Source organism: Lissotriton vulgaris, chromosome 6 (genome assembly GCF_964263255.1).
Source record: "Lissotriton vulgaris chromosome 6, aLisVul1.2, whole genome shotgun sequence".
Classification (NCBI taxonomy): Eukaryota; Metazoa; Chordata; class Amphibia; order Caudata; family Salamandridae; genus Lissotriton; species Lissotriton vulgaris.
In genome coordinates this window covers 913,592,477-913,617,819 of record NC_141694.1, presented here as the reverse complement: position 1 = coordinate 913,617,819, position 25,343 = coordinate 913,592,477, and the positions used below count along the sequence as shown (strand labels likewise).

At 42.1% G+C, this 25,343-nt stretch overlaps 1 protein-coding gene across 1 annotated transcript in view; it reads right to left on the bottom strand.

The window, feature by feature from the left end:
- RGS7 (regulator of G protein signaling 7) overlaps positions 1-25,343 on the bottom strand; it is a 2,226,031-nt gene that overhangs the window by 920,960 nt on the left and 1,279,728 nt on the right. Inside the window, exon 5 of the mRNA XM_086925320.1 lies at positions 17,045-17,151. Within this exon, the coding sequence (XP_086781446.1) occupies positions 17,045-17,151 (107 nt within the window). The remainder of the gene's footprint in view (positions 1-17,044; positions 17,152-25,343) is intronic.

The window sequence follows — 25,343 nt, the reverse complement described above, 5'->3', positions numbered from 1 at the left end:
CCTGAAGGGGTCCACACCTGACGTCCCACGCGTGGGGGATTATGTAGTGCCAGTACTCCTCTACGCGGACGACGCGGTACTACTGGTCCGCACCGGGGTAGGGCTGCAGAGACTCTTGGACAACTTCGGGGAATTTATGTCCTCCTTGGATCTACAGATAAATAACAAAAAATTGCACGTTATGGTTGCAGGGAAACGTCCAAAAACTGCAGAGATAAGAAAGTTTCAATGCAACGGCGAAGAGATCTCCAGGGTCCCGGTTTTTACTTACTTGGGCGCCATTTTTGATGAAAGGGGCACTTGGAGGCCACAATTAAATGCCAAAGGCATAGCTGTCACCAGATCAAATTCAGCTTTATTGAACTTTGCGAAACGATTGGGATCGCGCCCAGTAGAAGCCCTGTTGACAGTTTACAAGTCAAAATGCCTTTCAATAGCAAAGTATGGTGCTTCTCTGTGGGGTTATTTACCACAAGGTAGACTCCAGGTGGTGGAAAATAAATTCCTTAGATCTCTGTTAGTGGTCCCCCAATCAACCCCAGTACTTTCAGTGCACACAGAGCTGGGTCTTGGTTTTATCAGCAATCAGTTACAGCTGGCACCTCTGACCTGCTGGGCTAAGACCTGGCTAAATTCTGAAATTAGCCTAAACCACTCTATTCTTAACACCATCGATGCTAGTGTTATTTTCCTCCAGTGCTGGCACTTGAGATTCCCCATTGTTCATGAGGAGCTCAGCTCGTCATGAGTGTATGGAGGTGTACATCATGACGAGCTGAGCTCGTCATGAGCGTCCAAGGAGTTAAAGACTGCATGGCACTGGATAAAGTTAATAAAATCCCATGGTTGGTTTATATCAAAAACACTCTTTGCAAACTGGGGAGGCCTGATCTATACTTTGCCCCGAGCTCCATCAAGAAGGGTGACGTTCTATGGATCAAGGATAAGTTTCTGGGTCGAGCGGAGATGGAACGGGAGGCAGTAGAGGTTCAAAAACCGGGAGTCAGAGCTAACTACATACTACAGACTACCCCTAAAATGGAACCCTATCTGAATATTGTGACCCGACCCTTCCATCGTAACCTCCTTGTGAGATTTAGACTTAATATCATCCAGTATTCCTTGGGGAATTATCCAGTTTGGGGAAAATTAGATCCATCTATCCCCTGTAGCTGTGACAATTTCTCTGAACAGACACTGATGCACTTTATTATGTTCTGTGGCCATTATGAGGACTGTAGGAAACAGTTTCTATTCCCAATTCTGAGAGAAGCAGGCTTTACACAAGTCCGGCCCGCACTCCGTTACCTACAGCTCTTGAGCAGCATCAGAGTAATATTTGGGGTCGCAAGTTTTTTGGTTGCTGCCACGCGCATTAAGTCTAAAAAACTGACGTTAAATGTGTCTTGATATGTGTTTATAATTGTTATCTATTACTTCTTAAGATGAAATGCTCTATCCTATGTAAATATATGAAACTGATTTTTTAAATGTAATAATTGTTTTTAACACATGAATTGTTTTTAATACATGAATTGTTTTTATATATATGTGATGGAATTGCTTTTATGATTTTAATTAATCGAATAAAGTATGCCTTGACTTGGCCTTGACAGTGTTGTGAGGTAAGCCATGTGAAGATACTTAAGCTGGATAGGTCTAAGTCTTGATAGTATGACCAGCACTCTAGAGAACATACATGCATCTCTCCAGTCAAGACTCCTCTGCTGGGCACAACCAACCCTTCCAGTGGCACAAAACATCAAAAAGAGTTGCAGGTAGTTATTCATAAGAGTTTTATATATCTTTGATGCACTCCCTTTAACAAGAGAACGCATGGCCTCTAGCTGATTAAACTTGGGTACATCACAGCGGGCATCTAGGAGTTGGTTGAGGGCATGACACAGCTACCGGTATCCGAACCACTGGGTTTTAGGCTTTTAGTATTCAGTTTGGAGGTTTTGAAATGATTTCAATTGGGAACCCTGACATACATCTCCAACAGTGGAAATGCCAGTAAAGCCCCACCTATTGAATCCCTTGAGAGAGGCTAACAAATCCAATCATTGCCCTTACCACAAAGGTGTTGTAAGTGGGATCCTTTTATCCCAAGCAATCAATGCAAACTGGCCATCTTAGTAGGATCTAGGAGTTTGTGAGGAATAGGGTCCCCATAAAGCGTACCCAGGATATTGTCCCAGCCCATAACTGCTATGTACATGGGAAATGTGGGGTCATGCCACCCTCCATTCATCCAGTCATTGACTACCAGCATCTGGGCTGCCCAGTAATATAAATAAATATCGACCATGCCTATCCCTCGATAGTAAGGCGATTTAACCAATTTACCAATTATGAAATGAGCAGGTTATGCTTATAGATTTTACGTAGAGTGCTCACCCTTTCCTTGTCCCTAGGGGTAGTTTTGAATGCTTCTTTTAGTTCCTGATGTATTCCAGTACACTTTTGGTCAAACCATTGTGGATGGGAGGACGCATGTTTCTTATTCTTTGATTTTAAATCTCCAGAGATTGTACCCGCTATGTTACAGAAAGCCGTTAAAACGTGTAAACCAGAGGAGGATCCCTTCAAACATGTAGAAATCTCTTCTTGCCTCTTTGGGGTCAAGTTATCCATTAATTCTAGGGGATTGATACCTGTCCATTTTATAGAAATGCCATTTTCTCCCTTAGTTTTGATCTTAAGTACTGTGTGCGTCTCCTCTGAATATATGCGGGATGAGCTTCAGCACCAGCGATAATGGGTGATGGTCACTAAACGGGCTTATCTGTACTTCGAAGTTTTTTTTTACTATACCCTTACAGTTACCTGAAATCAAGACATGGTCAATAATTGATGAAGATCAGGCTCCTTCATAAGTTTGGATAATGATGCCACCCTTTTTTGTAGGTGGCTCCAGGAGTTATTATATTTATACATTATGCTATTGATGGTGTCACCATATGCATTGTGGGGAAAGTGGGAACAAGGTTCGCCCTGGTTGTCCCCATAACGACGTTCTCGGTTTACAATTTAGCATTTCTCACTGTTATAATCCCCCGCCCAGATAAGCAGGTAGCCCCTCCATTACCCTTTAAAAATCTGTCTAATTCCTCCTCTAAGGACAAAATGACCTTGTATTTGGTACTGTCAAAAATATTATTGTAAAAATTAATAACTATTATGTATTGATTTCCTTTAGTACAAAAATATAAAAATTGGAAATACTGCAAATTTATATAAATTTTCTTTAAAATTAACTGCAATGTAACTGAGACCAAAACTACCAAGCCTCCTTTGGCTCTTCCTGACTTTGAAGGAATAGCTTTAGTGGAAATCATTTTGAACACATTAATACAAAAAGGTTCAGTGTGCCTGGTTTCTTGAAGGAGTATAATGAACAATTACTTATCGCCGTAAGCCATTCTCTATTATTTAATTTATTTTTCACCATGGTCACATTCCATGATTTAATAGTCACATTTCCGTGTAATGTTTTTGAATTTGGGATATTATTAGTGAGGAAAGGAGATGGAGTTGTATATTTCATGCCTATCGCATACCCTTCCTCCTCTGGCAGTCAATCTGGTTCACTACAATCTCTTAAAGGCCAGAACCTATTGGACTAGGGTGGTAACATAAACAGGTCTGTACTAGTAGGTTTATTACTGATAAAGAAGGATTGGTCATGTTCAGGCTTATAGAAATACCCCAAAGGGACAGCAGTAAAATAGAGACTTTATCAAAAAAGAATTGAGCAATCAGATTACAACCCTCTACAGAAGGAGCAATAGACTCAGAAACATGATCCAGAGAGGATGGTGATTTCACCATAGAGAAAAGCTCTCTGGATTAATTGTGAGCTGACTCGATCTCAATAGCAAAGAAATGACTACGCGTAATTCAAATCTGTCTATTGTAGCTCTTCAAAGTCTTACAATAGCTTTCTTTGTCCTCAGCACTATACTTTCTGCACCAGAGGCGCACGGAAGCACTTACAAAGCTTTTTCTGTGTGCGAAGCTCCTCAATAAACCATTCAGCTGAAGGTTTAGCACGCCTCACTCTGCGATTCATCATAGGCGCAATAAGATAAAGTTCTTTAGTTATTCAGTTCTCTACTTGTTGATTTGCCATGTCAATAAAATCTATATGAGTTGGACAATTCTTAGTCAGAGTCTCCTTAAAAATAGCGTGTGTCACCTTAATCAACCTACTCTGATTACCTCCATTCAAAGTGGACATGGGACTGGTCAAAGCAACTTGAAAAGATATGACACAGTGATCGGACCATATCAGTGAAATTGGAAGGACCTCCATCACACCAGTTGAATTGGAAAAAATGGGATCCAGTGTATGGTCCAGATTATGTGTTGTAGTACGTACCAGTTACGTAACCGGGAGCTATGGTGCTGGCATGTTGAATGAATAGCGGAATCCACCGGGTCATCAATCTTCCTTCCTCATATCCATCGATAACCCACATTCATTGTCCAGAGGATGTGACGGGCCCTGCATTTGCTGCGATTGGCATACCCAAATGGGATAGGTGTCATCAGAGTCGGAAAAACCCTTGTTGTTGAAGCTGGAACTTAGCGCATCTGTGATTTCCTGCACCCGTTTGGGTTCTTTAAGTGTCCTGAGGTAGCCCGCAGTGTTGTCAGACCCCAAAAAGGGGATCTGGTTGCCGCAGAGAGGCAGCTGCTCTGTTGCCTAGTCCTCTGGAGTATCGAAGAACATGGATTTACATTGATAGAGTGCTTTAAGTTTCACTGGGTACCTTATTGGATTGTATTTTCATGGTTATGTTTGACACAGTCATATAACTTGTTGTTACACATGAAAGGTGTAAGTGAAGAGCATGATGATACAGTCGATTGAACTGTGAATTTGCCCTGGTTGCCTGCTTCCCAAAGAATCACGTCTCAGTCCTTATAATTCAATTATTTTACAGTGAGAGGGTGTTGGGGGGAGTACAGAAGCAGGCTTCTCTGCGAAGGACCTATGAGCCCTCTTAAAATAAAAAATAGCAAAGAGCTTATCTGAAGGAAGCCGTTATGTATTCCACTTTTCGAGAAAGGTGTCTGGCATGGGTTTTTCATCGCCTCTGGGAAGTCCCTCAAGCATAGGTTACACCTTCTCAACATGTTTTCTGCGTTTTCCTTGATGTTGCTGATAGCCAAGAAACCATAGATCTAAGATCCTTTAGGGTGTCTTCCATTTCTGAAACATGGCCTTCTGCTTTACTGACCCTGTCAGCCACCCCAGAGAGGTCCTGGCGCATAGGGAAAACCTCAACTCTATCCTCTTCAATCTTCTATTCAAGTGCAGCACAAGGTGTTTCAATTGCTATGTGTTAAGCCCCTTTTTAATTCAATGTAGAGGGATTAGTTGGGTGTCCTGGGTGGTCAGTGCCTCTTGGGATCCAGAGGTAGGGGTTGTATATTTATCAATCTTACTTTGTGCATAGGACCCGGTTGGCTTGTTTTGGCCCATGATTAGGGACCACTTGCAGTTCCAGGGCCACAGTCAGGAGGACTGGAAGAGTTATGGATGCTGCAGGCCAGCCTTCCCCCATAAGTATCGATATAAGAGTAATGTGCGGATCTCAGTCTCTCATGAGAGGGGAATCCAGCAACCAGGGTCCAGCCAGGCGATTGTTCCCTGTGAGCTTGCACCACCAAAAAGAAGGTGGGCAGCACGATCAGCTAAGCACAGCCTGAGCGTGAGGTCCAAAGGAGTTGGGTAGGTTCCTGCAGTGCAGTGGCTCCTCACTGATATAAATGGTGGTCTATACCTGCGAGAATATCCCCAATCGTGCCCAACCAGCAGGGTCAGCAGGGTCCGCTGGGAGGTAAGGATCTGGTGGCAGCAAACTAATCCTCCATAAAATAATCTCGGCGTCCCCTCAAGAAAATGGTTGTAAGTAGGGTGGCCCCAAGACCAAACAAAGAACAGGACCTGCAGGGTCCTTGAGTGACAGGTCGGCTTGTGACGCAATATAGTGCCTCCCCTGGCTGCCACTAAGTGGCCCAAGGGGCTGGGAGAGCCGCCTGGAAAGAAGCTGTGTTGGCGGGGTGCAGCCGGGCCACGCTGCAGGATGGAATTGTGGCAGACCCACAACCCTCTCAAAGGCTCACCCAGTTCTTCAATCCCTGTGGTGCAAAGTAAGGCCCCAAAGGTTGGCTGGTCTGGCAGGCCCTGAGGGGATTTCACTGGTGTGGTTGGGGAGAGGGAGCCTGCTGCTGCTTTGTAGAGGAGCTTGGCAGTGTTTGAAGGGCCCACATGGCTTTGTCAGCCAATTAGGAAAGATGCCTGCCATCTTGGTGCGTGCAGAGCTCTCCTCATTGGCACCTTCCAGACCTTGCAGTGGGGCCGAGGTCGCTAGTCCCTTAACTGGCAGGGCCTCTGTACTGTCAGGATGAAGGGCAGAGCAGCCAGAGTCAGTTGTAGCCTCATCAGCAAAGGGGATTTTAGTTAGGTCCACTAGGCGGACTGGGAGTTCAAATAAGTTACACCATCATCGGGGCTCATTAGACCAAAAATATTTTATGCCCAAATTCCTGACAGCAATTGGTTAAGTGTGAGGGGAATTCATTAACGTATCAAATGAGAAATGCTTTAAGGAGACTCTGGACAGCATTGTCCCTTACCATTGACTCTAATCTTTGACTAATGTGATCCATTCTTCCTGACCTTTCTTTATCAAAATGTAATGTCAGGCAGTTGAATAAGCAGTATGGAAATTCAAGCTAATGATAATGTGCCACTTGTGAAAGCTCCAGACCTCTTAATGGTTACTTGCACCACTCCAGACAGTAGGAGGACACCATGGTAAGTATGATGGGTCATGCTTTTTGCTGCACTTCCTCAATTGTGAGACAAATATGGGGCCATATTATCAAGCCTGAATGATAAAATTATCGACGCTTTATCGGCAGGAAACTGCCGCTAAAGTGGCGATAATGGGCTTGATAATAGGCTCTATGGAATTCCAATCGAAGCCCATGTTAGATGTGAAGGACATCTAACATGAGGTTTGATTGGAGTTCCATAGAGCCTATTATCAAGCCCATTACCGCCACTTCAGCTGCAGTTTCCTGCCGATAAAGCGGCGATAATTTTATCGCCCAGGCTTCATAATATGGCCCATAGTGTTTATTCCTTCTACAACTCAAACTGCAAAAGCTCTACAGTGACTAGGCGACCCCTGGGCAGCAATTAGCAGAGTTACCTTTAAGAAACACACAGTTGGTGGTGGAAATCATGCTCACTTTATTGCAAAATTAAATGAAAGGTTATGACTCCACGAGGGCTACAAATTACACAAAGCAGTGCAGCGCAAGCATGTTAGTACTAGTAGTGAACAAAGTGGTGTATTTAACACTGTGGCCTGTGGTAGTACTGCAATGGCCTTGGAGGTTTCTCCGAGTACGGCAGCTTGATGGCCCTGACTGAAGACTGTGGTGCCAAGGGCCTCAACTGCCTCCTTATCAATCTGGGTACTGAATACAACCAAGACCTACAGAGGTGAGAGGGAGAGGCATGTAGTAACTGCCTTTTGCAATATAGGACAAATAGTTACAGGGGGTAAGCTCAATTGTAAATGGCTGAGAGGGTTGCTGAGGGTGCGTTCTGAAAGTGGTGGGTATGAGCGACAGAAACTTCAAATCAGGGCAGTAAGAAGAGTAGATACACTAGCTGATGTGATACAGAAAGCGAGTATCAGAGAAAGACTAAATACAAGGCTTTATCTCAGGTAGCATTCAATTCAATTCTCCTGACAGCTGCTAGAACAGATAAGTTGTTACCTCTACATATTCAATGTTCTTCTTGTACAACCTACATTTGTTCTCAATACAAGACTATCGTAGAAAGCACACGTTTACAATTTTATTGGACTCTATAACTTCTCCTTCCAGAAGTTTTCACATGTGAATTCCCCATGTAAACAAAATTCATTGCACTGTACACCCTAATGACTAGTGACGTGAGGGCTGACATGTCACAAAACCAACTCTCAGTCCTGTAGTGCCTTCCACCAGGCTGGCTGGTTCCCACATAAACACCTCTCACAATCTCAAGGAATTTTATTCACACGAAAAAGAGAGGTATATCTGAATGAGAATAGGAGAAATACCTACCTGCTCTTGTTATGATTCACAATGCTCTCTTTTTGTGAGTTCATAAAATGCAGCAGTTCAGTGATACCCATTGTACACACAGTTTCAATAGTGGTTTAAAAAATTTCTAATTTTAGGCATTTGTTTTATCTGCTACAGGATACCAGCACCATCAAGTCTTCAGAATTTCAGATATAGCTTTAAACAGGTGGAATCCCCTAAGATGAGTCGCCACTACATGCACATTTTTATTTATTTATTTGAAAAGTTTTATATAGCGCGTATAAGGCCCATAAGGGTATCAGAGTGCTGTGCAGAAATGACAAAAACAAGGGTAACAAACTCAATGGGAGTGTAAGTGAAGGTTTCAACAGAGTAAGAAAACAGAGCTAGATGAGCGTTGGGGGTACCAAAGGTGTCCTGGAGCATGAAAACTGTTTAACATACCGTCATACAATAAGGTTCACTTGTGTATTACAATAAGAATCAAAATATTAAAAAAACAAGAGCATGAGAGTCAGTTGATGCTGTTAAAGTTCATTCAAGAGTAGCCGTTTGGCAAGTTTCCTGAAAAAAATTGTGAAGGGATTGGATCTGATCTCTGGAAGCAGGGAGTTCCAGATTGTTGGAGCCAGGCCGGAGAAAGTACTATTGTAAGATCTATTCTTTTTTAATCTCGGTGGTTTCAAGAGTAGGGTGGACGTACTTCTAAGGTTCCGGCTAGAGGCCGAGAGTTCAAGCTTATTTGCCAGGTAGATTGAAGTGTTATAATGTATGGCTTTATGGGTCAGGCAAGCTACCTTGAATCGGATTCTGGCTTCAATAGATAGCCAATTTAGTTGCAAAATGCTGGGTGACATGTGGTCATGCTTTCTGGAGCCTATGATGAGTTTAGCCGATGCGTTCAGGGTAGCTTGATGTGGGGCCAAGCTAGCTTTGGGAAGACCAGCAAGGGTCATCAGACCATATTCCAACCTAGAGATATCCAAGGATTGAACCGCCGGCTTGATGTCTTCGGGGGAGGAAAGGTTTGATTTTCTTAAGGGTGTTAAGTTGAAAATTGGATCCCTATTTAGCTGCACTGATGTGCGCTTGCATGTTTAGGTGTTTATCCAAGGTGATGCCTAGAGATTTGGCAGAGTCTACGACATGAGGGGTGCAGTTCAGAGCAGTGAGTTGCTTAAGCCAATCCAGGGTAGGAGCCGAGAGATTGGGGGGGAAATCAGAAGAAATTCCGTTTTGTGAGTATTTAACAGCAGATGGTTCTGAGCTAACCATTGTTGGGTGTGTGCAAGTGCAGCATTTAGCATTTTTATGGCCTCTTGAGAGGAGATCTTCGGGTACAATTGTGTGTCATCCGCATACATGTGGTACTGAATGTTAGTACGGTTCAGAATGATGGACAGTGGTTCCATAAAAAGGTTGAAGAAAGTGGGCGAGTGTGGATCCTTGAGGCACTCCTATCGTGACAGGGGTACTGGAAGCAAGGGACTGGTTGATTTTGATCCTTTATGTGCGGTTATGCAGGAAAGAGGCGAACCAATTTAGGACCGGGCCCGAGAGACCCATCCTATGTTGAAGAAGATCAATCAGGTTCTCATGTTTGATGGTATCAAAGGCTAAAAACAGGTCCAGAAGGATCAGGAGACAAGTGATATTTTGGTCAAGGGATCCCAAGGCGCCATCTACAATGTGGGTTAGTGCTGTTTCAGTACTGTGGCCTAATCTGAAACCTGACTGATGGGGGGCAAGGAGTTGATATTTCTCAATGTTTTTGCATTAATGCGAGTTGATGCATTTTTCGAGCAGCTTAGCTAGTGTCATAATGCAGGTGATAGGTCTGAAGTTGTTAGGATCAGACAGTTCCACATTGGATTATTTAGGAATGGGAGTAATTTGCCCAACCTTGAGGCAGTCAGGTATCTTTCCCTGTAAGAGGGACTCATAAATGATCTTGGACCAAAGAGGGAGAATGGCTGAATTAAGCTCTTTAAAAAGCTTGACAGGTAAAGGATCACTAAAATGGTTGGAGGGTTTAAGGGACGCTATGTTGTGCTGAAGCTCATTGACATCAGGGAGGCGAAAGGAATTCCAAGAGGCGTTATTCTTGAGAGAACATCCTAAGGCCAATGATATTGTTGAGGATTCTACCAGCTCAACTGGAAGAGCGGATGGTTTCGGAGGCCTCAGAGTTGGAGTGACAGGCGGAGCTACAGCTCGATTTTCCTTATTTTTTTAGAAAAGTGAACAGTGAAATCATCACCGTTAGGAAGCAAGGAAACCGTAGAAGTGATGGGGTTGGAAGAATGGTTAGCTTGTTCCTTGATGATTTCAAAGAGTTTCTTAGGTCTATTTTTAGCTCCATCCAGCTGAGTCCTGAAGTGGTCTATTTTAGCCATGCAGATGTGTTTGTTGTATGTATTTCTCACTTTCCTAAGTTGAGTAAGACTAGTGGTGGAGGCCATGTTTCTCTGGAGTCTCTCAGAGAGTCTAAAATTGCGCAGCTCATCATTTAGGGCACCATTAAACCAGGGTTCAGATTGTTTGACAGGAATCCTTTTGAGTTGTTTCGGTGAAATAGTATCAAGAATGTTAGACACCGTGTTAATGTAGTGATCGGAGAGATAATCAAGGTTGGTCATGTTGGGGGGTTGTAGTTTATTTTTGGTGATTGAGGTTAGCGTATTGATTTTGAGGCGTATCATATTACGCGTTGGTTGTTTACCTTTGAGGAGTTGTCCCTGTCTACTCAGGCCCTTTTCCAAGATGAGGAAGGGGATTTGATGATGATCCGACCAGTCACAGAGTAGTATGGCACCTACTTGTATGCTATTGTCTTTAGCAATTATCAGGTCAAGATTATTGCCCTTATGTGTGTTGGGCCTATGCATAGCTGTGATAGGTTAAAGTGAGAGAGAAAAGACTTAAAGGAGCAGACTATAGGATCATTTTTGTCATTCCAGTTAAGGTTAAAGTTTCCGATGAAGATGTGGCAGAGTTAATCCGAGTTCAAGCTAATAACCTCCATGATTTGCTCTATGAATACAAGATTGTAGCCCGGTGGATGATAGATGGAGTGCAGTGCACAAACCTTCTTGCCTTTATTCCAGATTTTGGTGACCAGTTGTTCACAGGAGGATAACACAGAACATAGAGATTGTTTTACGGTGAGGTTGGCGCAATGAATGCATGCATTGCCCCCCCCCCCCTGTTTTAACAGGTCGATTGCTTCTGATAATAGCATAGTCCGGGGGGATTAAGATGTCGACAATTGGGGAGGAGGTATCGTTGACCCAAGTTTTGGTGAGAATCATTAGATCCACGTTTTGTACAACGATGAGTTCAGAAATATCCACTGCATGTTTCACAGCTGGTCTGTAGTTGAGTAGCATCGATTTTACGTGGCGGTGGGAGGTGATCACTTCATGATGATAGGTAGTTATGTGGAGTAGATTTTCTTTCATCACCGATCTGTGCTTAAGACTAGGTTCCCTGTCAGGGTTCGCGATGATGGAGGGGATGTTGAGAGTAGGGTAGGAGGAGGGGACAGTCCTTGAGTCAGTGTAAGAGAGTAGGAGGGAGAGAATGTCCTCCTCCGATAGTTGGGGCAGGAGTCTATGGGGCCTAGAGTGATGGTTAGGTAGAGGCCTAGAGCTTCACCTAAGAGCGGTATGGACAGAGGAAATGTTGTTAGGAGCATAGATCATATACTTAGTGTCATAATTATCTCTCCTTTGGGTGGTGGGAGTACTCCAGAGCTTCTCCATCTTCAGGGAAAACTGTAGTAAACTCTGAATGATCTCTTTAACAACCAAGAGATCCTGCTTGAGATCAGCAATCTTCTCCTCCAGGGAGGGCCTGTTAATGCCCTTTTCCGCAGAACCAGAATGAGATGCTTGGACCGACCCAGCAGCTAGAGGGGTAAAAGAGGATTGAGAAGGACCCTTATAACAGTTATCAGGGGAGATAAAGTCATGCTTGAGATTGGAAACGGATCCCGGGGTGGGAATGGAGGCAGGCGGATTGGATATAGGCGGGGAAGTAGGTGTAGCATGTAAAGCGAGAGAGGGTGAGTGCGGGTTACAGGCCAGCAGACTGGAGACAACAACTGGATCCCTAGCCCTAGAAATGGAAGATCCTGAGTGTAAGGGTAGAGGACCATTGAAGTTCTGTTTCTTAATGTTGGAGTGGTGCCCACCAACCCGGTTGTTAATAAGAACATCCTCTGTGTTGGTTGATAGGTGTGTAGGTGACTATTGCCCACCCACACGGTTGAAGGAGTATGCAATGGATGGTGGGGGGACACAAGATGAGAGGGAGGGGTGAAAAAAGGAGGGGATGTGCTGGGGCGGGCAGCCGGGGGGGCGTTATTCAGGTTGGATAAACCAAAATTCATAAGAGGAAGAGAAGGGTTGTCTGGGATAAAGGCATTGTTAATAAAAACATCCTCCATGTTGGTGGATAGGTCAGTGCAGTGAGTGGTTACAGATAGGGACAGAATGTATGGTCAGGAAGAGGTGTCTGTCACCTAAGGAGCAGATATAGTGGGTGGACCGCTCAGATGAAGGGAGGTTGGTTAGAGTTAATTAGAGTGTTCTTAATACTCAAGAAGACATAATCAAAAAGCTTGAGGTTCCGGTCCGTGGCTTGAATAAGGACGTTGCCATTATTGTATGATGAGACGGTCAGCTCAGCCTTAAGGGCTGGGGAAGGTAGCATGGTTAAACAGAACCCGTCAGAGGTTTTGATCAGCTGTTTGGAGCAAAGTTCAGATGTAAGGGACTTTCTCCATTGCGCTCTTCTGTTAGTGTAAAAGATGAGGTCTGTCACTACACTTCCCTTACTGGAAATATATGTGTCCAAAATAAGTGTTTCGGGCCATGGCTTGAGGAGATTGTGTAATGTAATTGGTGCAGAAGCTACTTTAGACAGATGTACACCATTGTAAAGGGGTAGCAGTATAAAACAGCATCATCGATGCTTTACACATAGAGGGGCAGTGGTAGAAAAAAATAAGGGTAAGTCCAACCATTTCCATCTCTATTCATACATTGAAAATGTCACAATATGTCACCCTGAGGAAAATGGCCATTGATGTAAGACATTGATTCCTCTTCTGACTCCTGAGGGTTCCTATATAATTTTATCATCTATTTTCAAATGATATCTGTTCAGTAGGTCAGTTCTGCATATTATTTAGTGTAGGTGGTTCTATCTTTGAAATTCCTCATTGGGAGTCCTACAGTAATTTTTTCAAAGGTAGTCTGATATAGCACTTATCTAAAGATGTGAGTATGCCAGCTTCCTAAGATAACCCTCTCTACTTCTGTGTTTTACTAATGAACACGTTTAATGTGGTAATTTGTTACTTAACATCCAGACCTTTTGGCACATAAAACAATAGGACTGTCCTATCTTTTCATATGCGGACACTCTGCTGTCGTAAAGATACTACTGATAAAATACCTTTACGAACAGCAAACAATCATAAACTTACACAAATGTTTACCTATGTGAATCAGGCTCAATGTGTGAATGGGGACTAATCTATAAATTCTGCATGCTAGCACCCATTCCTCATGTGCAAACAGAGCATTTGGGAAGCTGCATCCACAGCCTATGTCCGGTTTTTCTTGCTGCAAGCTGTGGGTGGAAAGACTGACAACCTTCTGCCAGACAGCAATTTCATTTTTGGCACTAACAAGAGTTTGTAACCTAAAGGGATTAATAGGCCAGATGTGATCAGGGCATAAGTAGAGATCTTGCTTCTGGATTTAGCACAGGGCTGAGGCTTAGACAAACAAGTAAAGACCTAGAACAGATGTAAGTGGCTTGAGACTAGCAGGAAGACCATCAAATCAGGTGCAAATGAAACTGAATTAAGGTTGCTGACTGAGCAGTAAAAGGTCACTTGTTTGAGTTTTTTCGTAGTGGTCTTAAAAAATTGTTCGACACTAGGAAATATCCGAATTCTTCTTTCATATTTTAGTTCAAATTATTCTGTTTCTAAGATCACTGTGATCATATTTCTGAACTGACCAAACATTACACCAGAAATAAAAAAAAATAAGAAAATATGACTCTATGGAAAAAATAAACTACTGGTATTTAATATTCTATTTTTATAGACCTTAAATGATATTTATACGAGAAAGGTCAACCTGCCTTTTTCTTGTGTGTTGTTTTTATTTTGGTAAAAATTTACCTCTTTATCTCAGGCATGTCTTTACACAATTATCCATTTCAGAATGGACACCTGCATTGTTTGTGTCACATGCTTTAATAGGGGCAAGGATCACAACCAAGAGACTTAAACAAGGCTGAGAAATCTACTGTTGCAGCCTGTCCAGTGCCTCCTGGATTTATTTGGCATCTAAAGTGTCAAACAGAACTGAGGAGGTGTACTTCTACAGAAGTCTACTTCTCTTGCAGGTTATTAATCATGGAGGGATAGGTTTCTTAGCCATACTTGATTTCAACAAACTTTGAGGTAACTGACTCTTCTGAGGAATGTCAACGAAGGATGGATTTGTTTTATGATCCAAAGATATCAAGTGTGACATTACGTTTGGAAAGAGTTAGGTACATCATAGAGGAAAAATGGGTACTAAGGAAATCTTACTCCCTCATGCCTTCTATCACCTTAGTCATCACATTCAAATTACTAAGGCTAATTTAATTCATGCAATTGAATGTCATTCTTGCAAATGTCTACTTGGAAACCATTGCTGCAACCTCAAACAACTAATTCATCCCTATAAGATTAGTATTTGTGGGCTACACCCAGATAAAAACAGTCCAATAGATATGGTGTAAACAGCGATCAGGGTAGTGCTTCAAAACTTGCAGTGTGACAGTTACTAAGGACTTTAGTGTTTCTTCTATACAAGGCTACTAGTAGACACCGAAAGCAAGCAAAAGATGAAAAAGGGATCTGAAGATTAATAGAGGACATCAAGCTTTCATTGAGAAAAAGTCCTGGAAAGATTGGAAATTTGAATCAAGAGAGACACCAGCTGCTGCTTCTTAAACAGCAGCCTGCCCACCTCCTCTATCAATTTTGAAATTCTTAACAATTCCATTGGTTGTATATACTAAATAGTAATCCAGATTTAAAATAATCACAGATATTGTCAGGGACTTTAAGGATTTAGGGCGTTCTGGGTCGAATATATTTTTGAGGGTTCCTGTGAAGATAAGCTTTGAATTTATAATCCAGTTTCAGCTCTTTCATGTCCTCTTTAGCCAGTGCAAAGACACACTGCTTCAAATTTTAAATGTGTTTATATCTAATATTTAGGCATAGTGATGTATATTTTAAATATTGTAACACAGCAGTAGCTCACTAATATTACTGCAAATAATCTATTTGACACCCTCCCTTATCTCATATTTGAGATTCTGTTTGGGTCTAAAATAAACTTTTCGATGGCTGTTGTATGAAACAAAAACACTTCTACCAAAAGTGAGTCACCATTCCTAAGTAGAGAGAGAAAGAAGGGAAGTTCGAGGTACTCTTATTGTGTGGAACTCTAATTGTGGGAGGCAGTGTGTCCTCATCTTACTGCCCTCACACACCATGCAGGATATCATGCTTCATCATTGGGCTTTTGCTCCTCATCGGGCCGGCGCTGCCATGACCTACGGGTCCCCCGAAGGGTCTCTTTTTCGGAGATCTTTTGATGAAGCCGTAAGGGTGCGTGGGTGTAAGTGGCAGTGAAGTCCTAGGTGTATTAATAAATGGCTGGAGGGAGAGTAATTAATTTTTATTAAGGTGATCCCCCTGTCATTATTAAAACAAAGTGTATGGTGCTGCTTTAAGGGGTATTATGTCCCTTGGTAGCTGGGTAACTATATGTCCCTAGAGGGCATATTTCTGGTCAACATGTTTCGCGCTTTAGTGGTCTCAGGTGGAGATCCAGGGCGCTTTGTCATGACCGAGTATGAAAGTTGTATTTACAGTGGTCCAAAAATGTTGGTGCCCCCGTATAAACGAAGGGAGTAGAACTTCACTTAGTAGGTAGGGTAAGATCCCATGAGATCAGTGAGGGTCACTTAAGAGGATTCTCTTGGTGCATATGGACTGTGTCACCTGTGTGCCTCTCGCTGTCTCCACCGGTTGTCTGCAAAATGTCTGTAATACACTCTCACACATTATCCAGATTAAAAATAAATTAAAGGAAAACTCTATTTGCAACAATTTGTTTAAGAATTATTCAAGGTCATCAATGCAAGACTCTCTGAAGAACAGAGCTGGCCCTATCGAGGGGCCTTCTGAAAGAGCAGGGATGTGGGCCAGAGCCCATTTTGTCCATGCCTTAAAACGTCTCTGGATATGAGGATATAGCAAGCTATCAAGAAAGAGAATATGCTTGGTTTTTAAAGATCAAAAGAATTATAGATTGCCAACCTTTCACTTAATAACCTAAATAACACTGAAAGCAACATTTAATTACTGTTTGCTGCCTAAACTTCTCAACTCACTTACATATTATTTCATGCCTGAAGTTCGTGAAGTATTTGTAATAGTAGTTCAATGTGCTATAAGAGAGCAATGGTATGACCACATAAAAAGTTTTGCCTAGTGTGTTGTAATAAACGTTACATTGAGGAAGATGTAGGATTTCAATATAAACCCTCACTGTCCACTCAGCAATATTTGAATCTCCCCATCTGTGCTACTTCTTCATACAATTCAACATTTTTTGCCAACAATCAACATATGATACCTAGTAAATCACATTACCCCCAAAATATAGATATTGATGTTAGGCCTATTGAATCCATAATTCATTAGAGACATTGCATTACTGAAACACTTACATCAAATTTGCTGTCTTTGTTTGAGAATCTGCGCCCCGTACTTAAGAAATCTATACTGTAATATTATGTCAATATTAAAGAAGGTTTTTGTTACACATACCTGAAACCGGTAAAAAGTACCATCATCTTTTAATGTGAGTACGTGGTCTGATATTGGAAAGAAATAGCCATGAGCAGCCATTAACGTCCCCATGTGCAGAGCCTCCACTGTTTTATGAAAAAGAAAAACGCAAAAAGTATTGTCATTTTCTTTTATACGAATCTTACTATCTTTTAAATTACAGATAATTGAAAACTCCAGCAAGTGAAGTGTGTAACATAAAAATAAAATCTTAACATGAAACTTACTTTGGCCATGGAGACACTACATTTTTTAAATGCATGCATTTGGTTATCTGTTTTTTGCATTCAAGAGGTAACATATTAAATCGCAAGAGCATATTAGCATGCTTGTTTGTTACTCAAATTTACATAGTTATCTGATCAAATATCAAAGTCATCGACACGTACACATTAATAACAAAATCCAGTTGCAATAAAATAATAAAGAAAAACAATATATAAAATCAAAATAAAAACACATAATAAAACATTATGCAAATCAACTACATTATACACAATAATTTAGCTAACACAAGCTACCACCAGTTTACTGGAGTAGGTTTTACAAAATCTTAGAGCATTTGCCCAGTTTGTTAACCCCAATAAAGGACAGATAGGTACAATACATCAAGATCTAGGTTTGGAATAAGCTGGACATAAGAACAACAAGTGCTCATCTGTCTCCATGGTATAATTATACACTGGACACATCTTGGATTTTTTCTTGGAAGATAGCCTAGAAGTAGCGAAAACAGCAACAGGCAGAATGTGATATCTAAACTTAAAAAAATATAAACTTGCAGGTGTGGGATTGACATGGCACAGGAATTCCTCGACTCTAAATACATGTTTGTGAAGAAGAAATGTATACAGACTACCCATTTCATCCAGTCATTCACTTCATCAATATAATAGGCTCAAAACCTATCCTTTACAGAAACCATCATAGAAGCACAAATAAATGACGGTTCATGCCAACAATCTCTCATTCCGTGGTCAAGCAGAAACTGTTTCATGTAGGACAACTAGGGGATCCTCTGGATTTTGTGTCACCTGATGATAACTGTAAGGGAGTCTTTATACATCTTTAGCACTCCATTGTCAGATCCACTATAGAATAGGGCAAAACTTAGCAAGCCCCGTTATCGGTTTTACCATGAGATCTAATCTCAGATGCAATAGAGGGGTGCCTCAGATGAGGTTCAGAAGGGATCTAGCAAAATTATTTTCTTCTACCCCCAGGGTTTTTGTATTACAAATGCCCCACAAATCAGCACCATACAATGCAGAGCTCCTAAATTGGGCATTATAGATCTCCATACTGGCAAATTAGGATGAAAAGGGGCCTTTTTGGTGAACTTAACTAATGCTGGAGCTCAGTGTTTGATCACCAAAAATAACTCTTGGAGTTTTGAGACCACCAAGAGTCTTTACCAGACAATCTAACCCTTAAGTAACCAAATTATATTACTCTTTCTAGGATGTTGGTTACCAAATGAATGTTTCACATGCTTATTATTGGTCATGAATTAATATTTCAAAGCATTAATTTCTAGCCCATGGTACAGGCAAAATATAGAGTATTTATTGATAAGGGTTTGCAAACCAATGACAGTCTTGCAAATTCGAAGGGTGTCATCTGCGAATAATAATCTGGGCACCTTTGGCCAGATAGAACTGTAGAATCATTAGCACAGTCCAGGAGAATGCCTCTATAGCTATTTATAGAAAGGAAAAAAAGAGTTGGGCTAAACGACAACCTTGTCAAACTTAATTCTTAACATTAATTTTCTCCACTAGGCTCCTCCTTATCAGGGCATCATTTTCCTCATGAAGGCACTTCATGATTTTTTTTTTTTTTTTTTTTTTAAATATATCTTTCATTCAGTGCAAAGGAAAAAAAAACAAGCATCTGCCATACAGAGTCTTGATGTATGAAGATTCAATAGTTAAATAAAATGCATACATAGATCATGGAGTGGATCGCAAAGTACATTGCAACAGTTCGCTGAGAAAGTCAACGTTCAAGCATTGCGTGATCATGCTGTCTCTGTTATTGTATCTTGTTAAGTGAGCAAATTCAATAAAAGCGTAATGGGAAAAGGATATCGAACTTGGGGTCCTGCAGCGTGTGGTGTAACGGTTGGTGGGAACTGCGGTAGGGGGGGGCAAGGAAAGAGAGGGGAGGGTCCGGTAGTAGTGCTTCAGTCGGTTCGTGCCTGTTCTTGCAAGTTCGGGAGCTATGTTGGCGATGCGGGAGGGTGGCAGCAATCTTGGTGTGTCGGCGGGGCTGGGGGGGGAAGAGGCGGGGTCTAGGGGTCAGGCGTGTGGGCGTTATGTCTGTTGTCTGCGGCGCCTGGAGTGTGGTGGCCATCTCTGTGTTCCCCGTCTGGGGGTGCCTGTCTCCCTGGAGTCTCTGGTGTCTGGGGTCCGTTATGGAAGGAGCGGATCATGTCGTCCCAGAGTGTCGCTATGGGGTATTTACGCAGTCCCGCCGTCTCCTCATTATGTAGAGATATACTCTCCGCTTTCGCCCAGTTATCTAGCGAAGCGTGCCAGTGTTCCATCGCTGGTGGTGCCGCCCGTTTCCAATGCTTTGTGATGAGTCTTTTGGCCGTGATGAGGCCAAGATCCCAGAAGCGGGAAGGCACCCTGTTTAGTTTGGTCCTACGGAAGAGGCCCAGCAGGCATGCCTCCCACGAGAATGGGATCGGCATCGCCGTGCAGCGCTTCAGCAGCGTTAGTATCGATTGCCAGTATGCCTGAAGCCGGGGACATTGCCACAGCATGTGGAGGAGGTCTGCTCCCTCCGTGTCACATCTCGGGCATTTGGCCTCCGTGCCCGGGAAATATGAGTTTATCTTGTCCGGGGATAGATACGCGCGGTGTAGGACATAAAATTGGATCTGTTTGAAACGTGCATTACGGGGAATGTTGCGGGGGCCTGAGAGTATCACCGCCCACTCCTTGTCCATCCATGTCTTCCCTCTGTCCACTGCCCATTTATCCCGGAGAGGTTGCAATGTGGTTTGAGTGTGCGAGAGCAGCGCCTGTGTCAGCCAGTGCACCACATGTGTCCCGTTGCCCATCACGTGCATGCACTGAACTAGCTGGTGTGTGGGCGGTTCGTCAGCAATGTTCCCCCATTTCTGCGTAAGTGTCCGCAGTATTGAGGCATGTTGCAGGAATTGTCCTGCAGGCAGTCCCGTGTCAGCAGTCAGCGTCTCGAAGGAGAGCAGAGCGCCATCCGCGTACAAATCTGTCATTGTTTCTATGCCTATGATGTTAAGAAGGCTGCTTGCGATGCCCATACTAGCCAGTACTTACTGGGGTCTAACTCTAGGGACCAGATTGATGGTAACAGGAAAGTCAATGAAAGTAAGAAAAGGTTTTCTCCACAGATTTCAACAGTCTTCCACTAGGCCCACACAAAAAAACTTGATCCATGGTTCCAGCCTTCGTGATCTGAACCCTGCATGTAAATATATGAAAATATCATTGTCCACAATTCAGTTACTGGTAAGGTTTCAGCAACCTTTTTTCAAGACTGGAGTAATCTCTGCTCCTTTCCAGATCAAGGGATTGGTGCTACTGCAACTATAGCGTTAGAAACCAGGCTAAGATAGGAAACCCATATCATATGATCAAAAGTGGAACATATCGGCCGAAATCTCGCTCTGACTTTGGAGAATGACAGCTGCCTCTGGGTCAGCAAGTGAAAAAGTAAGAGGGGAAAAATCAAGTATTTCCCACTGTCTGATTTCAGATGCCATGCAAGGCGGCCCCAGTAATAAAATACATGAGGAAGAATAAAAAGGTTCAAGGTGGGCAAACCACTCCCTCGGTCAAATATGTACCTTGGGGATCTCAGCAAAATATTCATCACCCTGGCTAACAATGTGCCAAAAGGATTTAGACCTTTGTTTTTTGAGGCATCAAGAAGATCTTCCTGCATCCTATTTTCATCCTATTTTCCCAGTTGTAGTTTGCATGCCACCATATCATACATTATTGGATTTATATCAGGAGAAGAGTAGATGGCAGCCCATTTAACATTTCTTTGATTGTTGCTTAATGCAAGGACATAATTACAAGCAGACAGTTGAATGGGAAAAATATAAGATAACAAGCTCTGGATAATAAGTGTCAGTGGATCATGATTGCTCTAGGTATAACCTTCATATCCTTCCTTAAATTACAAATCCTAACTTCAAGAAGGATGTAATTTATGTTACTAGTATAAAACCCCCTTTAAGGTTGGAGCAGCATTATTATACTACAGGGAGTGACAGTTACAAGCATAAAGGCCCAATGACAGAAATATGTCAGCCATTTGAAGGACTGACCTTGACAAATGTTTTTTTCCAGTGGTGCTATTAGCTCTGGGATTCACCAAAAAGCATCTGGCCTGGCCTATGTTTCCTGAAAAATGCAGATTTCATGCCCATCATTCAAATGTCCCCACTCGCTGTGATTTTGTTTAGATTGTATCCCCACTATGTTTCAGCAGACTAATGATATGGTGTGTATACAGAGAATGAGATAAATAAGAGACCTCTCTGGTCGATAAAGATAGTTTTACCTGGAGATCAGTGATGCTGGCACTTGTAGACTCCTTGCCCACTCCTTACCTATGCAGATAAAATTTGTATCTGCATAGGTAACATGCAGGGATTGGAGAGGGGCCTTTGATGCCAGTAGTGGTGGATCCACCCGAAGGTTTATGGTATGTACACCTAAAAACTCCATGGCCACTACCGCTAAAAGAGTAGGTGCATCCTTGTTTGTAGCATGAGCTGACATTAAGAGACAAGGTGGGGATGGATTTGGGAAAACAAGGAAGTGAATTATTATCAGTGGGTTGTGCAAGCACAGAAACTAGATTTGCAGTAGGCATGGAAGGAGGAGAACCGAAGTGGTCTACATATGTGGCAAACCTCGGAAACCCTGGGATAAGATTGTGATAAAAATAGCCTAATGGATGAAGGTCGATTGTGCTAGAGTAAGCAGAAATCCATCCCTTATTAGAGAATAAGGCTCTAGCAACACTAGCAAGCAACTTTAATGAGGGTGGAGGTGGGCTGAGTCGGACTGGGAGGAAACAACACTGTGTCATGGTGTTGCTTATCTACGGGTTGGGTCTAGGTGGGTGGAAGGGCTGGGCTCCTGCCACAGTTGAGGGTTGATTAAAGAGAAAAGGGTGGTATTGAAGGCTGTCTATTTGGGGAGTTCTGATGGTAGGCTATGCATTGTTGAGGTGGGTATTGTAAGATGACAATGTGAATTTGTTCACGCAGATTTATGTAATGCACTTAAGCAAGGATTTTGCAATGCAGTTTATTAAGGAACACATCCGGAGAAGAGGGTTTTTAGATGTAATTCTGTGTACTTCGCACATTGTATGTATTTCATGAATTTGCTGTTGAAGTTTATAAACTATCACTTGGCACGTTGCACATAGTACTTTTTTGTGACCTACTGGCCAGTCATGTAGCCTCAAGTAATTTTGATTTGTGTCACCATCAGGGACAGAACTATGTGTTTGCAGTGCAATTGAAGGGTTCCCGTTTTGAGAAGGGTGGTTGCTTGCTTGATCAGAATTTAGATAGGCAAATGCTGTGGGGATGGTCTTCTTACCTTTAGAAAGAGGAAATGGTGAAGGAGTTTTCAATTAATGTTAATGGGATAAACAATACCAGGAAATAGCAAGCAGTTGAAACCTGTGTAAAAAGCCAGAAACCTACAGTGGTCTTGTTACAAGAAACCCACATTCCCCATAATATGTTGACCACGTTTCATATTTTTAAACATGTGCTGCCTCCAAGTACTTTCATTAGTGGGTGCAGCACATAGAGTGGCAATTTATATAAGTAAGAACTCTAAAGAGCAAGTTCATAGATGGCAGTCCGATATAGAAGGGCGTTGGTGTTAGGTGGACTGCACGATTAAAACGGTGCTGGAATCTTTAGATAATTTGTATTCCCCAGTCGAAGATGATCCTGCTCCAGTTAACAAACTGTTCTCATCATTAGTAGCATTTGAGGGTGGACTGATAGTGGGAGGTGATTTCAAATTCCTCCAGCAGCTGGAGCTTGATGCTTCTTCTGGTAAAAAGTTGCAACCAAACCCTAAAGTTGCAAATATTTATCAGAAAGTGCTGGGGTTGGTCAACCCTTAGAGAGTGGCTAACCCAGATATAATGTATATACTTGCTTTTCAGCTAGGTATAAAACATCTGCTCGTTTTGGCTAGTTTTTGATTTCCTCCAGAGTGGGGTTTAAAGACTTAAATATGTTAACTAACGGGTTTTCTGATCATTCTACAGTAAAGTTAGAAATGTTCCCCAAATACTTAAAAATAAGAGATAGATTTCTAATAAGTGTTATTTAGAAGACAAAGGCTGGGGTTGGCTAGATAAAGCAAAGATAGAGATCTTATTTTATCTAAACAAGAGTTCTGCCTCAATTAACATAGTATGGAACATCATAAGAGTGTCCCTGTGTGCATTTGAGATCTCTAGGGATATAGCCCGGTTTAGAATTATCAGCAGATGAAAAAATCAAGTTGAAGAACAGGGTTGGTTAATTCAGTTGTGAGTATGGAAGGTTCCTTAAGAACGCTCAGAAAGGAATAGGAAAGCACTCACAGAGATAAAAGCTTCCCATTGGGTTTATTATTACGTCAAGAATTATGTACAACATTCAACATATTGTCAAAGGATTTATGAAGAAAGCAACTTTGGAGGAAAGTTTATGGCCTGGCAGGTGCAACGTACAAGACAATTGATGCTGTGAAGTGCTCAAAAAAGTATTGAACATCAGATGAGGAGATTCAAGCTATTTGTAAAAAAACATTTTAGCAGCGTTTAAAATATCTCTCCAAATGTTAATTTAACTGAATTCAGTTGTTTATTGGATTCTACGGCTAAGCTGGTCCTGATGAAGAATTATCAGAGAGGTTTATGGATAGCTCCATCTCGTTGGGTGAGTTGGAGGAGGCATAAAGCAGCCTGGCGAGGAGGTGGGAGGCAGGAGGGGGGAGTTTGCAGGCCCCAATGGATTCCCAGCCTTATTTTATAAGACTTTCTCAGAAGTTTTACATCTATATTTATAGGATTCCTCCAATTCTATTTTTAAAGGCGGAGGTTTCTTAAAAAGAGCAAAGATCCAGTAGATCCAAATTGATATAATCTAATTACTCTTCTAAATGCGAACTACAAAATTATAATGAAGTTTGCTGTGAATAGAATTATTAAACTGGCTCCTCTTTTAATTTATGGGGATCAAAATAATCGTATTGCTGGGCCGCAGTTAATTATCAGTGGTAACTATGTGATAGAAGCTCTTGATATGCTTGCAGTCAATAAGATCTAGTGGCAATCTTTTTGTTAGATGCAGAAAAAGCGTTTTTGATTTTGTGGTCTGGGAAACTCTCTTTGGCATACTGGGAAAGACTAGAATTTTCCACTAAGACCATAAGTTTTATAAAAAGGATGTATTCGAATGTGATTGCTAACATACTTTTAAATGTTATGCTAGTAAGAGGTGTGGTGCTGCGGCCAGGGCAACTGACACCGGGGCTCACGGTTCGATCCCCAGCACCGGCGGCAGGTCAGCCCAGCACCATGTGACTCTGGGCAATAGCTTTCGTAATCTTCCCGACGGCCCCAGCGCTGGGATGCCTCCGGGTAGCTGTGCGCTGTACAAATACTGGATATATTTACTTATTATTTTATTTATTGGCCCCTGAGAAAGAAGTACAGAAAAGGGTATTGGACATTCATTCAGTATTTCAAGAGTTGAGAGGATACAGGATGAATGTGTGCAGGCACCGCCTAAGCGCTATCTGGAGGTATTTTCTATGAAGGATGTGAGCGATTTATATGACTTAAATTAGAGACCCTGTCTAATTAAAGTCAAAGGTCTACTAACTAGATGGGCACCCTCTCCCTTAAGCTTTTAGGGTGGGTGAACTCTTATTAGGTTGTCCATTCTTCGGCTATTTAATTTTTTATTTTCAATTATACCAATCATAATTAATTCACATTTTATTTAAATTTAAATTCAATGATTTTTTTTTACATGGAATAAATCCAGCCAGAGCATAGTACTTAGGACTTTATACAGGTGTGTGGTGGAAGGGGGGGGGGTTTAACCATACCATGCCTTGTTTTCAGACATATTATTTTGTACACTTTCCACAATATATGTTTGGGTTTAATAAAAAAGTGAACTTTATTTAGCCATCTTCAGAATGATCTTATTGTTAGAATGCTGGAGAAAAACCAAATTCTGCGA